The sequence below is a fragment of the Anolis carolinensis genome, chromosome X (assembly GCF_035594765.1).
Source record: "Anolis carolinensis isolate JA03-04 chromosome X, rAnoCar3.1.pri, whole genome shotgun sequence".
Lineage (NCBI taxonomy): Eukaryota > Metazoa > Chordata > Lepidosauria > Squamata > Dactyloidae > Anolis > Anolis carolinensis.
In genome coordinates, this window is record NC_085847.1 from 1,913,700 (window position 1) to 1,929,607 (window position 15,908).

The 15,908-nt window shown below is 38.5% G+C and overlaps 1 protein-coding gene across 1 annotated transcript in view; it reads right to left on the bottom strand.

Moving 5' to 3' along the window:
- Window positions 1-15,908, bottom strand: part of naa25 (N-alpha-acetyltransferase 25, NatB auxiliary subunit) — a 38,579-nt gene that overhangs the window by 21,777 nt on the left and 894 nt on the right. The window contains exons 2-8 of the mRNA XM_008117334.3: window positions 9,802-9,887; window positions 6,784-6,922; window positions 5,788-5,906; window positions 4,113-4,187; window positions 3,345-3,452; window positions 1,770-1,848; window positions 1,268-1,379 (exon numbers count right to left, since the gene is read on the bottom strand). Of these exons, the coding sequence (XP_008115541.1) occupies window positions 1,268-1,379; window positions 1,770-1,848; window positions 3,345-3,452; window positions 4,113-4,187; window positions 5,788-5,906; window positions 6,784-6,922; window positions 9,802-9,887 (718 nt within the window). The remainder of the gene's footprint in view (window positions 1-1,267; window positions 1,380-1,769; window positions 1,849-3,344; window positions 3,453-4,112; window positions 4,188-5,787; window positions 5,907-6,783; window positions 6,923-9,801; window positions 9,888-15,908) is intronic.

The following is a 15,908-nucleotide window of genomic DNA, read 5'->3' on the forward strand; positions in this document are numbered from 1 at the left end:
CATTCTTGATTATCCAACGCATTTTTGTAGTCAATGCTTTCAATACGTCGTGATATTTTGGTGCTAAATTCGTAAATACAGTAATTACTACATAGCATTACTGCATATTAAACTACTTTTTCTGTCAAATTTGTTGTATAACATGATGTTTTGGTGCTTAATTTGTAAAATCATAACCTAATTTGATGTGTAATGGGCTTTTCCTTAGTCCGTCCTTATTGTCCAACATATTCGCTTATCCAACATTCTGCCAGCCCATTTATGTTGGATAAGTGAGACTCTACTGTAATAAATATATATACAGTAGAGTCTCACTTATCCAACACTCGCTTATCCAACGTTCTGGATTATCCAACACATTTTTGTAGTCAATGCTTTCATTTATATTGTGATATTTTGGTGCTAAATTCATAAATACAGTAATTTCTACATAGAATTACTGTGTACTGAACTACTTTTTCTGCCAAATTTGTTGTCTAACATGATGTTTTGGTGCTTAATTTGTAAAATCATAACTTAATTTGATGTTTAATAGGCTTATCCTTAATCCCTCCTTATTATCCAACATATTTGCTTATCCAACGTTCGGCCGGCCCGTTTATGTTGGATAAGTGAGACTCTACTGTATGTATAAAAGACAAACATGATAAAAACATGGATTTGGCACCCAAGTAGATAGATAAAATCAACTGGGTAAAGTGCAGTGAGTGAAAATTGTAAACAACTTTCATCCTTCCTTCCCTCTCTCCCTCTTTCTCCTTCCATCCTTCCCGTCCTGCCTTTCATCCTTCTTTCCTTCTCTCTTTCCTTCCTCCTTCCCTTGCTTCCTTCTGTCAACAGAAAGACAGTCCTCCTAGCAGGGAGTGCTAGCATGCAGCCCCCCCAAGCTATTATTATTGTTATTGTTATTATTATTATTATTAATAATAATTTCATTTATATCCTGCTTTTCTCACCCCATAGGGGACTCAGAGCGGCGTACAACATACATCTAGGCAGAAATTCAGTGCCTCATTATACAAAGCAAAATAAAACATAACATTGAATCAATAGAAACAATCAACACATAAATACAATTTAAAATCATTAACATTAAGATATTAAAACATAAAAACAGCATCTAGATAAACACGACTAGGTTAGTAAGTTTGCCCATGCCTGCTCTAAGATGATGTTTCTGAGCAAGATTAAAAACAACGACAGCTTTTAGGTGTGCATCCAGGTACCTTTAGACAAAGAGGCCTAACAGAAATAAGTGATAACTCACTTTTTAAGCAGGAGTTGTCTCGAGAGAGCATTGCATTCCGGCCAGTTGCCCAGTTTTTTGTACATCTCCATGCATTTGTTCTCTCTGCTCTGGAGCTCACTGGTTAATTTCTCTGCATTGAACGAAGAAGGCACACATTCCAACCATCAATGTATGTTTAAATATTGTGAATAGGTTCCCTCTTAGCAACATCAGTCAACGACTAGGGTCCCAAATCCTGTACACATGTCAGCCTCACTGAATTGTATTAGATATTATAAACAAAGACAGTCATTCCTCATATATTTTAAACAAAGTTACCACACATAAATCAATCTGCTTTAGTTTTTTTTTAACGTTCTTATCATTTTGCACAAAGTCTGTGATTCTATTGTGACAGAGCCACCAGACAGGGATAGCTACCCCATCAACTGATATGAAGAGATAATACTGTCTCTGAACAAAGAGGTTCTGCTTTTAGCTTTAGTTAGCCATTACTTAATTCAACAGAAAGATAAGTTACCTCCTAGTTTTCCTCTCACAACATCCAGAGCTTCCTGGTATTTTTCCAAGCGTTCTAGAATCATGTAGTAAAGTTCAACCTACAGACGTTGAGAGGAAAAGAATAGAACCAGAAGCAGGAGTCAGAGAGGCTATGATCATGGCATTCAAAATTTAGCAATCAATATCCTAAACTGAATTTGTATTTTATTTATTGTTATGGTTAAAATAACAATGAACCCTGAACTGTATTTGTTGGGTATACTGGACGGTCAATTAAAAAAGAAACATGGAAGATTACTGGTATACCGTACATGATTATAGCAGTGGGAATCTTCTCTACCCAGATATGTGAATGAGCAGAGATAGAAAAATTGGCAATGTTGATCAAGAAGAAATCCTTGATTAAATTCAACAAAGGCCAGAACATATTTATTATTTTGATACAGCAAAGATGGGGATAATCTTCAACCATTTTTTTTCTGTGTTGTTGAAAGCTTTCATGGCCGGAATCACAGGATTGCTGTGAGTTTTCCGGTCTGTCTGGCCATGTTCCAGAAGCATTCTCTCCTGACGCTTCGCCCACATCTATGGCAGGCATCCTCAAAGGTTGTGAGGCCTGTTGGAAACTAGGCAGGAGGGGTTTATATATCTGTGGAATAATGTCCAGGGTGAAAGAAAGGACTCTTGTCTGTTGGAGGCAAGTGTGAATGTTCTAATTGGCCAGCTTGATTAGTATGAAATAACTTTGCAGCTTTAAAGCCTGGCTGCTTCCTGCCTGGGGGAATCCTTTCTTAGCATGCCTGGAATTCCCCTGTTTTCTGAGTGTTGTTTTTTATTTCCTGTCTTGATTTTTTTTTAAAAAAATTAATACTGGGAGCCAGATTTTGTTCATTTTCATGGTTTCCTCCTTTTTGTTGAAATTGTCCACATGCTTGTGGATTTCAATGGCTTTTCTGTGTCATCTGACAAAGTGGTTGTTAGATTCCCCTAGGCAGGAAGCAGCCAGGCTTTGAACCTGCAATGCCATTTAATGCTAAGCAAGGTGGCCAATTGCAACATTCACACCTGCCTTATTACTATTATTATTATTATTCCCACTTGCCTCAAGCAGACAAGAGTTCTTTCTCCCACCCTGCACATCATTCCACAGGTATATAAACCCCACCTGCCTAGTTTCCAACAGACCTCACAACCTCTGAGGATGCCTGCCATAGATGTTGGCAAAACATTAGGAGATAATGTTTCTGGAACATGGCCAGACAAAGCGGAAAACTCACAGCAACCCATTGGTTTTCTGATATAGACAAATGTTATTAAAAATAGAAAGGTAGAAATAAAGTGATACTGAAAGAGACCCAGAAATAAGATAAAATCATCAGGCAACATAGATTAGTTTAGTAGGAGTTTATTTACAATATGTAGGAGTTTTATGCAGCAGAGAAAGGTGTTAGTTACTTTTGTATATAATGAAAAATTGTTTATTGAGTTTTAATTTTGTGTTGTGTATTTTACAAGTACTGTGTGTTCTTTCTTTGTATGTTTGAATAAAAACATACAAAATTTGGAGTTTCACTACGCAATTTTGAAAACTTACTTCAGCTTCAGCTTCAATTTTATCTTCCTTCACCATTTTTTCAACCATTCTCTCAGCCAGGGGCAAAAACATGGTCTTGGAGAGTTTTTCATCCTGCGCAGAGATCGACTGGAATAGAAGAGCAAAGGAAAGCGGTCAATGGCCATGTCTTGACTCTGCAAATATCCCAGGACAAGGGGTAGTAAAAAATGCTAATTCTCGTTGGACTGGGGCTATCGGGAATTGGTCTAAAAGAGTACATAGTGTGGCAATAAGAGCTCCAGAACTCCCTGCAGAGACACACAGATTACTTCACAACATGCTACCTAACGTCTCCCAGTTGCCACAGTGCAAACAAGAGTGACACTTTGAAATAGCAATATGCAATCGGTCTATCTGAAAAATCTACCAGCATCTATTAAGTCCCTATTTTATTATCTATGCATTTTATCTCATCATTGCATTCTTGCATAGATGTTTTAGTTGCTCCACCTATGTAGACGACAGAATTGTATTTGGTGGTTGACTGACATTATCAACTATTATAATATTTTTATTTTATAGTGTATTTTGTTTTTATCTTGTTATACTGTGAATTGTATGTTGTTTTTATCTGATTATGCTGTCCAAGCTCTGCCCCATATAAGCCGCCCCGAGTCCCCTTGGGGAGATGGTGGCGGGGTATAAATAAAGTTTTATTATTATTTATTATCCCGTCTCCACACACAAAGGATGGCATGAGATATCATTTCAAAGGCAACATTTTCTTCTTCAAGACACTGTACTCACCTGCATAATCAAACTCATCACTGACCAAAAATAGTATGGGTTTTTGGGAACTATCTTATAAAGTGCCATTCCAGCCTGAAAAAATAAATAAAGGAGGTGTAAATAAATTCCAAAATGAGTCACAATGTAAAAGCAACTTGAAAGAAATTATGGGCATTCTGGCCAATGTGTATCCTGCAGGAAAATTTCTAAATTTACTACTGAAGAAGAGTACAGAGATGGGAAAAAGCACACACACGTGCACACATTTTATTTTCCAATTTCGGCAGCAGGTTCATAACGCAAATAAGGGAGTCATGACATTGAGCACAGCCTTCCATACAGGTTCATCACATGCAGCTAAGTATCATTATCCCACCAGTAACATGCTATGCTATTTATATGTGTATATACGTATATATGTGTGTGTGTATATATATATATGTACACACATACATATGTACATATATACAATATAATTTATAATAATATATAATATTGTATATGCATATAATATTAATAATATTATTTTGTAATACAATATAATACTAATAATACAATATAATAATATTAATTATATATTATATATTACATGTAATATTACTAATAATATTACAATATATTGATATAATACAATATAGTAATTGATTGCCAGTATTGTACTATGCTAATAATATAATATTATATTATAATATAATAATATAATATTCGGGGTGAGAAGGGCGGGATATAAATGTATTAAATAATTACAGGTATTTTTTCTCACTAATCTGTGATGCCCTGAAGTCATCAATAAACTTCCATAGAGTTACATTTAGCACCTCTCCAAAGCATGTTGCAAAATGATTATATTTTAACATTTCTGCACATATACAGGCAGTCAGAACAGATACATTCTAATGTATAATTTCAACCATATATATTATACTTGTTAATCTGTTGTTCACAATCTTCCCTCCAAAAATGTTATCAAATTTAGAGATTTTTAATGAGATTTTACAGATATGTTTGTAACTATGTGGATTGTGTTATGTCTTGTTTATTTAAGTTGTTTTTAGAATTTTTACTGAATTTATGATTTGTTTATATATTATTGTTGGCACTGAATGTTTGCTACTGTGTTTATTTTGTTGCAAGCCGCCCTGAGTCCCTTTGGGGAGACAGGGCGGGCTATAAATAAAGTTTCATTTCATGTTTGTAATTCAGGGACTGCCTATAACCTACCCTAGATGCATATATGTCCCGTATAAAAATGGTGCTTCTAAAGTAGTGCTGTACATAGGACCACAATCACTTTCCTGCTAGTACTGATCTCACTTAGCAACTAAAATAAAAATGGCATTGCACTTTAAAAAATTTTAAAAACTATTAGAAGGCAAATGCAAAAAACAGTAAAGACATCTCATTCCACAAACAGGTCAGTTTTAAAAAAGGACATATATTAAATATTTATTTCATTTACACTGTCTTTCTACCCCAAAAGTTGCTGCAAATTTAGAACCAGGAACTTTCTACATGATGAGAAAAGCAACAACCTCATTTGCAAGACTTCACCCACAACTGACCATTGCTGTGTTTGGATAAGAGACGCTAAGTTGGGATGCTGAGCCCGGCTTTACACCCTGCGTCTGCCTGGAGGCAGATGTTGACATTCATTCCCAGACTGAACAGGCGACGCTCTGATTCAAGCAAGTACCTGTTGCATCTTCTTGTACTCCCCAACTCTTGCATAAGCCATGAAAAGGTGGGAATGATACTCCTCGCTGTTAGGGACTTTCTTCACAGCTGCTTCATAGAGTTTTGTCACCAGCTCAGCTAAAGGAGACATTGAAGGAAAAGGCACAAACTGGTAAGATCTATAGCCTTCTCGCACTCTCAAGGAACTTTACAAAGTACAGGATTCAAAACAAAACCTGCAAGACAGTAATATTTTATTTATTATTTACATTTGTAGCCCCCCTTTCTCAACCCCAAAGGGGACTCAAGGCGGCTTGCACAGGCACTTGTCTAGTACATATAAAACACGTATCCAACATATTAAAAATTTTACAAAATTAAAGTTAAACAATAACATTAAATTAAACAGTCAATTAAAATCACGCCGTCCGAGAGACATAATCTAAGCCATTCCATGATAGTTGCACAAATATACAGATATTATTGCACTACGCTTTTAACCAAAGGCTTGATCCCAGAGCCAGGACTTCACTTTCTTCCTGAAGGCTAGGAGGGGAGGGGGCCGGTCTTATATCTCTAGAGAAGGAGTTCCACAGCCGAGGGGCCAACACCGAGAAGGCCCTGTCTCTTGTCGAAAGAGGCGGGAACGAGAGCAGGGCCTCCCCAGATGATCTTAATCTTTAAGGTGGTTCATAAGGGAAGATATGTTCGGACAGGTAAGCTGGGCCAGAACCATTTAGAGATTTATAGGCTTAAAGCCAGCACTTTGAATTGTGCTCGGTAGCAGACTGGCAGCCAGTGGAGCTGGCGTAACAAGGGAGTTGTGTGTTCCCTGTACGTCGCTCCTTATTGGGCCAAATAAAAACCACAACACAACATAAAAGACAACAGAAACAATGGTTAAAACACTAGCGGGACAACCTGGCAACCAATTTCCTCAGTACATCATCTTCAATAGGTACCAACAGATAAGACCAATCTGAAAAAATTAAGGAAAGATAACCAGAAAACTCACGTCGGTGCATTTCTCGATATAGGATAGTCAGAGCTTGCAATGAATTGTCATCTGTAGGTTCAAGGGCTGCTACTTCTTGTGCCAGAATGAATGCCTCATCTTGTTTCCCGGTTCTCTGCAGGCCGATTGCTTTTAAAACCTGCACATAGATCAAAACAGCACCTTTTAAAACTGCCAAAAGAGGCATGATCAAAAGTAACCCAACTTGTAAAGTAAAGGAGAGTAATGATAGTTTGAAGGCTGGTAACAATGAGACCAGGACAGCCAACATGGCTGGGGGAGAAGAGCGGTATATAAACTAACTAACTAACTAAAGATTTGAGTATTGGACTAGGACTCTGGGAGCTCAGGGTTCAAATTCCCATTCAGTGACAGAAATTTAAGGCAAGCTGCACTCTCAGCCTCAAAGGAAGGCAATGGCAAACCTCCCTTGAATAAATCTTGCCAAGAAAAGTCCCCATTACACCATGTAACATGATTTTGTTCCTGGGTTATAAATGCCATTTCCTAAATGGTTCTATCATAAAGACATGGAAAATGTTTATTAAACTGCAAAAACTTTGCAGGACAACCTGCAGCTTATTGTGCTAGTTTTTCAATAATATCACATTGAGTCTCAACCAATTCAACATAGTCTGTGGCAGCCACAAAAACAAATAACTACTTTCAAATTTTGTTACACACTGTTATAAGGGTTGCTTCAAGCCAGAGACAACATAAAGGCACACAATAATGGCTGGATGAAAAGGCTTCACATGCAAACGGTCACAGGTTTAATCCCTGAAAAAGACCCTGCCTGAAAACTATGAAACGTTGTTGGAGTCAGTATAGAAAACACTGGGTTAGATGAAACAATACTGACTCCAACTGAATCAACATATATGTCTGCCATCAAATGCAGTACACAGAAACCTCAAAGCTCTGACTCAGGCAGACATGAAACACAGTGATGGGGTCATAAAGAAAGAGCTTCTGTCCCTACGACAGCAGATCTGAGTAGATAAGAGATACTCAGCACAATGCAGCATCACTATAACATATAGTTCCATTTTTCAATCAGTGTGTATATACCCTGTTGTAAGTACACAAGGCAGCACCGAAGTATCTCACCTGGTACTTTGCAAATATCAGCCCCACTCAAGCCTAAAACTATTCAACATAATTGAATAAGATCTGAAACAGAACATTTTTTCTTGGTTTGCATCCAGTAAAACCCAGCACTGCCCAAAGAGTTACATTAGCTTAAAATAAAACGAAAGGCAAAGCAACCCTGCAACTCTAGAACATCACCGTTTTCAAACATGTTTACCAGTAACCATGCAGGGCAACTCCCCGCAGGGGCTGGGAATGGTCCTGTCCAAGTTTCAGAGACCTTGCTCCTGGCACTAACTTTGAGATGAAACTGTGACATAATTAAGAAGCACGATGCGGATCTGCTGAACTATTTGACAAATTGGCTTTAACAGCCAACTGGCCTGCATTCCAACCAGGTTTTCGGAAACATAAAGTAATATTCCCTTCCTCACTCAGGTCTCAGCCCTATACAAAGGGAGTCTGTTTACATGCTGCTCCAACCCCACTCTGTTCTCCACCATCCCCCCCCTCCTCCAAAATATGGCTGCATGCAAACAAGACTTCTCAGCGCAATTGCTTGCCCCGCACCGGTGCCCCTGCTGCTCCAGGCAGAAGCCAAACCACTCCCAAATACATACCTAGTCTCAAGGGCTGCTCTGCCTGCTTCCAGCACACGTATCCAACAGAAAGCACAAACCAACATTCACAAGCGTATTCTATTTCTCTTCCCACAAAACATTTGGAAGAGAATTTTTCACAACCGTTTGAGAAAAAGTTACAAACTGATTGTGTTTCTGTGAGTTTTCCAGGCTGTCTGGCCATGTTCCAAAAGCATTGTCTCCTGACGTTTCACCCACATCTATGGCAGGCATCCTCAGAGGTTGTGAGGTCTGTTGAAAACTAGGCAAGTGGGGTTTATATAGCTGTGGAATGATGTCCATTATCTGCTTGAGGCAAGTGTGAATGTTGCAGTTGACCACCTTGATTCGCATTGAATGGCCTTGCCTCAATTCAAAAACAAGGGAATTCCAGACAAGAAACAATCAGGGCCAGTTAATCACCTACCAACATGGGATTTCCCCCAGGCAGGAAGCAGCCAGGCCTTGACGCTTCAAGGCTATTCAATGCTAATCAAGGTGGTCAGTTGCAACATTCACACCTGCGTCAAACAGACAAGAGTTCTTTCTCCCGCCCTGGACATTATTCCACAGGTATGTATATAAACCCCACTTGCCTAGTTTCCAACAGACCTCACAACCTCCGAGGATGCCTGCCATAGATGTGGGCGAAATGCCAGGAGAGAATGCTTCTGGAACGTGGCCTTACAGCCTGGAAAACTCACAGCAACCCAGTGATTCTGGCCATGAAAACCTTCGTCAACACATACAAACTGATTTCCCTTTCGCTTCTCCAATATTTGGGATCTTGATTAAAATATCAAATTTGCTCTCAATTTGCTGGGAGCTTAGAGGGAACAAGGGTTCAACCAGGAACTGGGTGTATGTGGCCCTTCTGATGTTCTCCACCTCTGCTTTGAGTAGAACGAGGGCCTCATGCTGGCAGGGACTCCAAAGCACAAAGCCTCACATCTCTATCTATCGCAAAACTTAACATAATAACAGAAATCACATTTGTCTCTATTTGCCAAAATGGCAGCTAAAACAAAGTTGCAGATGTTCTAGAGTAGGGCAACTCAAAGCGGAGGTCCATAGAACAAGGCATTGGCTACCAGTCTGCAGCAAATTTCCAGGACAGCAAAATATATTTGATGCCACTGGGCACAAATATGGCATTGCTTCCTGGCAGACTGGTCCCCTACAGCGAGAAGCACTACTGCAGCAGAACTCCAGCCAGAAAAGCAAGAGCTACAGTCTGGCCCTTGCTGATTTAAGATTCAAGACACAAACAACTAAACAAGTTAAAACAAACAAAGCCTAACCTCACCTTAGCACAGTGAAGATCCTTGTGTTTTTTCAGCAGTTTGTCTGCCTGCTGGATAGCCATTTTATTATTGCCATTATCAAGATAATCTAAAGAAAAGAGGAAAAAATCAGATATTATTACTATTTATTTATTTAGTGTCAAAAGCATTGCATAATAAATAAGTTTAAAAACGATAAAAAATAAAGGAATCATGGAAAGATGGGTCTGTATTCTCATTTGTCTTAATCTTGGGGGGAACATGCACACACAATACACAAGGCTTACAGTTCTAAAAGCATCACAAAGGGTAGATCATGAACAACATGAATAAATTTTTTATTTGGTCCCATGTCAGAGCTTGCTTAAATGTGATGCATCCAGCAGCAATTTACCTTTATACTGTGGAGACGCTACTGCATAAATGCAACCTTAGGAGGAGTGTTAGTAAGGAAACCTTATGGAGCAACTGGAAACATAACAAGATATGTGTGTGCGTGTGCCTGCTGCCTTATGGCAACCCTATGAATGCGTAAGGTGGGTTTGCCAGTTCCTTTTCTCTAAATATAGCCTAAAGGGCTAGGATAGCACAGCGGGTTAAACCGCCAGCTATAGAAGATCCTGCTGACTGAAGGTTGGCACTTCAAGCCCGGGTCGGGGTGAGCTCCCGCCGTCAGCCCTGCTTCTGCTCACCTAGCAATTTGAAAATAACAATGCAAGTAGATAAATAGGTACCGCTTTGGCGGGGAGGTAAAAGCGCCCTGAAAAACATGCCAGCAAAAATCCAACCAGGAAAGGCTCCTGGCGTGGAAAACGAAACAACAGCACCTCCCCGCGGCGAAGTCGAACACAGACAATGCCAGAGATTAAAAGAGGGAAGCCTTGCCTCTGTTTATGTACTGTCTGTCTCTGTCAATTGTATAATGGCACTGAATGTTTGCCATATATGTACCTGTAATCCGCCCTGAGTCCCCTCGGACTCAATATAAATAAAGTATATTATTATTATATATATTAAAGCACTTGGGATTCATGAGCAGTCTCCCATCTAAGTAATAACTAGTGCTGACCTTGCTTAGCTTCCAAGATCAGAGGGCATTTGGTAGTGAAAGGTGTAGATAAGACAAAATTGAAACAGAACAAAGATTACACGCGCATCAAACAACCACAAGTCTAAACCTAAACAGCTACCAGGTTCCTCAAGTCTAATAACATTATTTGAGCTACCGGAATTACAAGTTGTTAGAAAGAGTGTTAGACAGTGTGAGGCACTGACAGGAAGGTAAGAGAATTTAATTAAAGTTATGTACTTGATACAACAAAATAATTAAGATCAAAAGCAAACCACTCTGTGGAGGAATTTTCGAGATGTCATCAAAAATAACGCTGAATGTTGTCAAAGTATGCTTAGAATTATTGGTAAAGGAAGACCTAAGTGTAATGGTATCCAGAGAAAGCATGTGGTTTCCTCTGTGATATCAACATGTACAATTCCAAATTGTTGATCACTTTTGCCTGACTTGGGGGCCTCTAGTTGCATGGGCACAGTAGCTGGGGAATGGAGGAACAACAGTTCTACAGTAAAAGAAAGAGACTACAATACTGGAAATAAAACAAAGCCAGGAGAGAAAGAAAGTTTTCAAAAGTGACTGAAAAACAAAAGAAGGTAAGATATATTTTCAAAAGCCCACTGGACATTTTAAAATTAAATGTGGACATGTTGAGAATGTTGCTTCTCTTCTGACTCAAGAGTTGTAATCCAAGGTATCAGGAGGGCACAAAGCTGTTATGCGACAAGACGTTTGGGTAATTAAACTGCATGCATGCATTGTTACAGCATGTTTAACTACAAACTGACAATTGTATGCTAGTCAAACATGCCAAATTTTACACTGGGGAAAGCAACTTTTTCGAGGTATCCCTGACCTCACACCCATCAAAAACCTATGATTCCAGAATTGTATAGATGAAATCTGTAAACAAAACATAATATTAAGAACAGGCAGGACCTGGGAACCAGACAAGAGACACACTTTGTACACCTTCTGTAGCAGAATGTAAACTTACAGAACCCCTTAAATCACATAGTTTGAGCATCAGCAAAATATCAAATCCTACATTTTCTGCTTTAAACTGGAATATATGGCAGTATGGGCTCAGGGCCATTCCAGACAGGCCCTATACCCCAGGATCTAATCCCAAATTTTCTACATTTAAACTGAATTATGAGTCCTCACTGCCAGAAAATAATATGGGATAAATAGAAAACCTGGGATCAGATCCTGTGTGGAAGGGCCCTAGATAACCTCAGATAATCCAGTTCAATGCAAATATTGTAGATTATCTGCCTTGATATTCTGGATTATATGGCTATGTGGAAGGGGCCCTCAGATAACCCAGTCAAAGCAGATATTGGCCCCTTCCACACAGGTGTATAAAATCCCACATTATCTGCCTTTAACTGGGTTATATGGCAGTGTGGACTCAGATAACCCAGTTCAAAGCACATATTGTGGTATCTGGAATAAATACTGGTAGTGTATTATACGTATTGTGGCATAATAATATAGTACAATAATAGTAATATATAATATAACTGTATATTATATACAGTATTATATGTAACATTACTATTAATTTTGAAGTATAGTGGCATAGTACAATGTAGTAATATATAATACTAATATTGTGCTATGCTAACAATTTAATTTGCCAATTTGTGTGACCGCGTCTCCTCCTATGAACCCATTTGGGCCTTAAGGTTCTCCAGGGAGGCCCTTCTCACTGTCCCACCACCCTCACTAGTGCGGCTGATGGGAATGCGGGAAAGGGCCTTCTCAGTAGTGGCTCTGGAATGCCCTTCCCAAAGAAATCAGACAGGCCCCCTTCTCTAGATACTATCAGGAAATAATGGAAAACATGGACGTGGAAGCAAGCGTTTGGAAATAATTAATTATAACTTATCATGGTGGATTTTATATCTGTACAAATACCAACTGGCTTGAACTGGCTTTGCCCTGGTGCACAATATGTTTTTAAATCCAGCAATAAATTAAATCGGTGTATTTAACTATGATATTGTTATTTTAGTTTGCTATGCTTTTTTGATTTTGTTGTTATGTATTACGTTTTGATTCCTGCTTTGGTCTTGTATTGATTTGCTTTAAGCTACCCCGAGTTATGTTGGAGAGGGGGCAGGATATAATTAAAGTTTAATCATCATAATAATAATGATGATGTAATGTAATACAATATAATACTAACAATAATACAATAGAATAACATAGAATAAAATATTATTATTACTATGTAATATAGTAATACTAATATATTAAATGGGTTGCTGTGAGTTTTCCAGGCTGTATGGCCATGTTCCAGAAGCATTCTCTCCTGATGTTTCGCTTACATCTATGGCAGGCATCCTCAGAGGTTGTGAGGTCTGTTGGAAACAAGGCAAGTGGGGTCTATATATCTGTGGAATGATGTCCAGGGTAGGGGAAAGAACTCTTGTCTGTTGGAGGTATAGTAAGATATAGTAATAATATTGTGCTATGCTAATAATTTAATAAATTGTCTAAACATATTATATTGATATTACAATGTAATACGATATGATACTAATATAATATAATAATATATAACAATATTGTTATATAGTAATAACATATTAAATATAATTTCTACTTATAATATATAATAATATATCACGATACACTGTTTTATGATTGTATCTTTGAAGTTTGTGAGCCGCTTGGAGTCTCTGTATATAGAGAGACAAAAGCGGGATATAAATAAAATTTTAAAAAATTAAGCAGATCTTGTGGGATTATCTGCCTTGATATTCTGGGTTGTACGGCTGGGTGGAAGGGTCCTTCCACGAAGCCATATAACCCGGAATATCAAGTATTTTAAGGGAGAATATCCCACAATACCTGCTTTGAGCTGGGTTATCTTTGGTTTGGTTTTTATGGTGCCCATGTGTTTGTCTAGGTAACTATGTTTATTTAACTATTAATTCTATTTTCTGGTTAGTAATTATACATTTATAATATGTTATGCTGTACTGTTTGACTTATGTGTATGTTTTTTTTACTAAGGCATTTAATGTTTGCCTTTGTTTTTTGTATGGAAGCCACCACGAGTCCCTTTGGATAGGGCGGCCTATAAATTAAGTATTATTATTATCTGAGTCCACATTGACGTATATTTCAATTCAAAGCAAATATTGTGGGATTTTATTCAGATGTGTGGAAAGGGCCCGAATCTGCACTGCCAGATAATCTGGAATAGACAGAAAACCTGGGATCAGGTCTTGGGTTATAAGGTTCGGCTGGGGCCCCTTCCACACAGCTGAATAAAAGTCCAACATTATCTGCTTTATTTATTTACTTACTTACTGCATTTATATCCCGCTCTTCTCACCCCAGAGGGGACACAGAGCGGCTTACAATCAAATGTACATACAATATATTATTAGCATAGCACAATATAAGCATTAAATTACTATATTGTACTATATCATTATATGGTAACATTATTAGTAATATTACATTTAATATATAATACATAATTAATATATTATTAGTATAATATTGTATTACATTATATTATTATCATGCTTTGAACTGGGATATATGGCAGTGTGAACTCAGATATTCCAGTTCAAAGCAGATATTGTGGGTTATTCTGCCTTGATATTCTGTGGGCCCTTCCAAACAGCCCTATATCCCAGAATATCAAGGCAGAAAATCCCACAATATCTGAGTGTGGATACATATAATCCAGTTCAAAGCAGATATTGTGGGATTTTCTGCCTTGATATTCTGGGATATAGGGCTGTGTGGAAGGGTCCTGGTTTATCTGTGTTGACACTGCCATATAAACCAGTCCAAAGAAGATATTGTGGGATTTTTGCCTTGATATTCTGAGTTATATGGCAGTGTGGTTGGGTCCTGGGTTATCGGAGTCGACACTGCCATATAACCCAGTCCAAAGCAGATAACGTGGGATTTTCTGCCTTTATATTATAACTTTATTTTTATACCCTGCCTCTATCTCCCCAAAGGGGACTCAGGGTGGCTTACATGGGGCCAAACCCGAATAAAAACAACAATAATAATAACTTTATTTTTCTGGGTTATATGGCAGTGTGGAAGGGCCCAGAGTTGACACTGCCATATAAGCCAGTTCAAAGCAGATATTGTGGGATTTTCTGCCTTGATATTCTGAGTTATGTGGCTGTGTGGATGGGCCCTGGGTCATCTGAGTCCACACTGATATATAACCCAGTTCAAAGCAGATATTGTGGGATTTTCTGCCTTGATATTCTGAATTATATGGCTGTTTGGAAGGGCCCAGAGTCCATACTGACATATAAGCCAGTTCAAAGCAGATATTGTGTGATTTTCTGCCTTGATATTCTGGGATATAGGGCTGTGCGGAAGGGCCCAGAGTCCACACTGATATATAACCCAGTTCAAAGCACATATAGCGTGATTTTTTGCCTTGATATCCTGAGTTATATGGCTGTTTAGAAGGACCCAGAGTCCACACTGACATATAACCCAATTCAAAGCAGATATTGTGTGATTTTCTGCCTTGATATCCTGAGTTATATGGCTGCTTGGAAGGGCCCAGAGTCCACACTGATATATAACCCAGTTCAAAGCAGATAACGTGTGATTTTTTGCCTTGATATCCTGAGTTATATGGCTGTTTAGAAGGACCCAGAGTCCACACTGACATATAACCCAATTCAAAGCAGATATTGTGTGATTTTCTGCCTTGATATCCTGAGTTATATGGCTGCTTGGAAGGGCCCAGAGTCCACACTGATATATAACCCAGTTCAAAGCAGATAACGTGTGATTTTTTTGCCTTGATATCCTGAGTTATATGGCTGTTTAGAAGGACCCAGAGTCCACACTGACATATAACCCAATTCAAAGCAGATATTGTGTGATTTTCTGCCTTGATATTCTGGGATATATGGCTGTTTGGAAGGGCCCAGAGTCCACACTGATATATAACCCAGTTCAAAGCAGATATTCTGGGATATAGGGCTGTGTGGAAGGGCCCAGAGTCCACACTGACATATAACCCAATTCAAAGCAAATATTGTGGGATTTTCT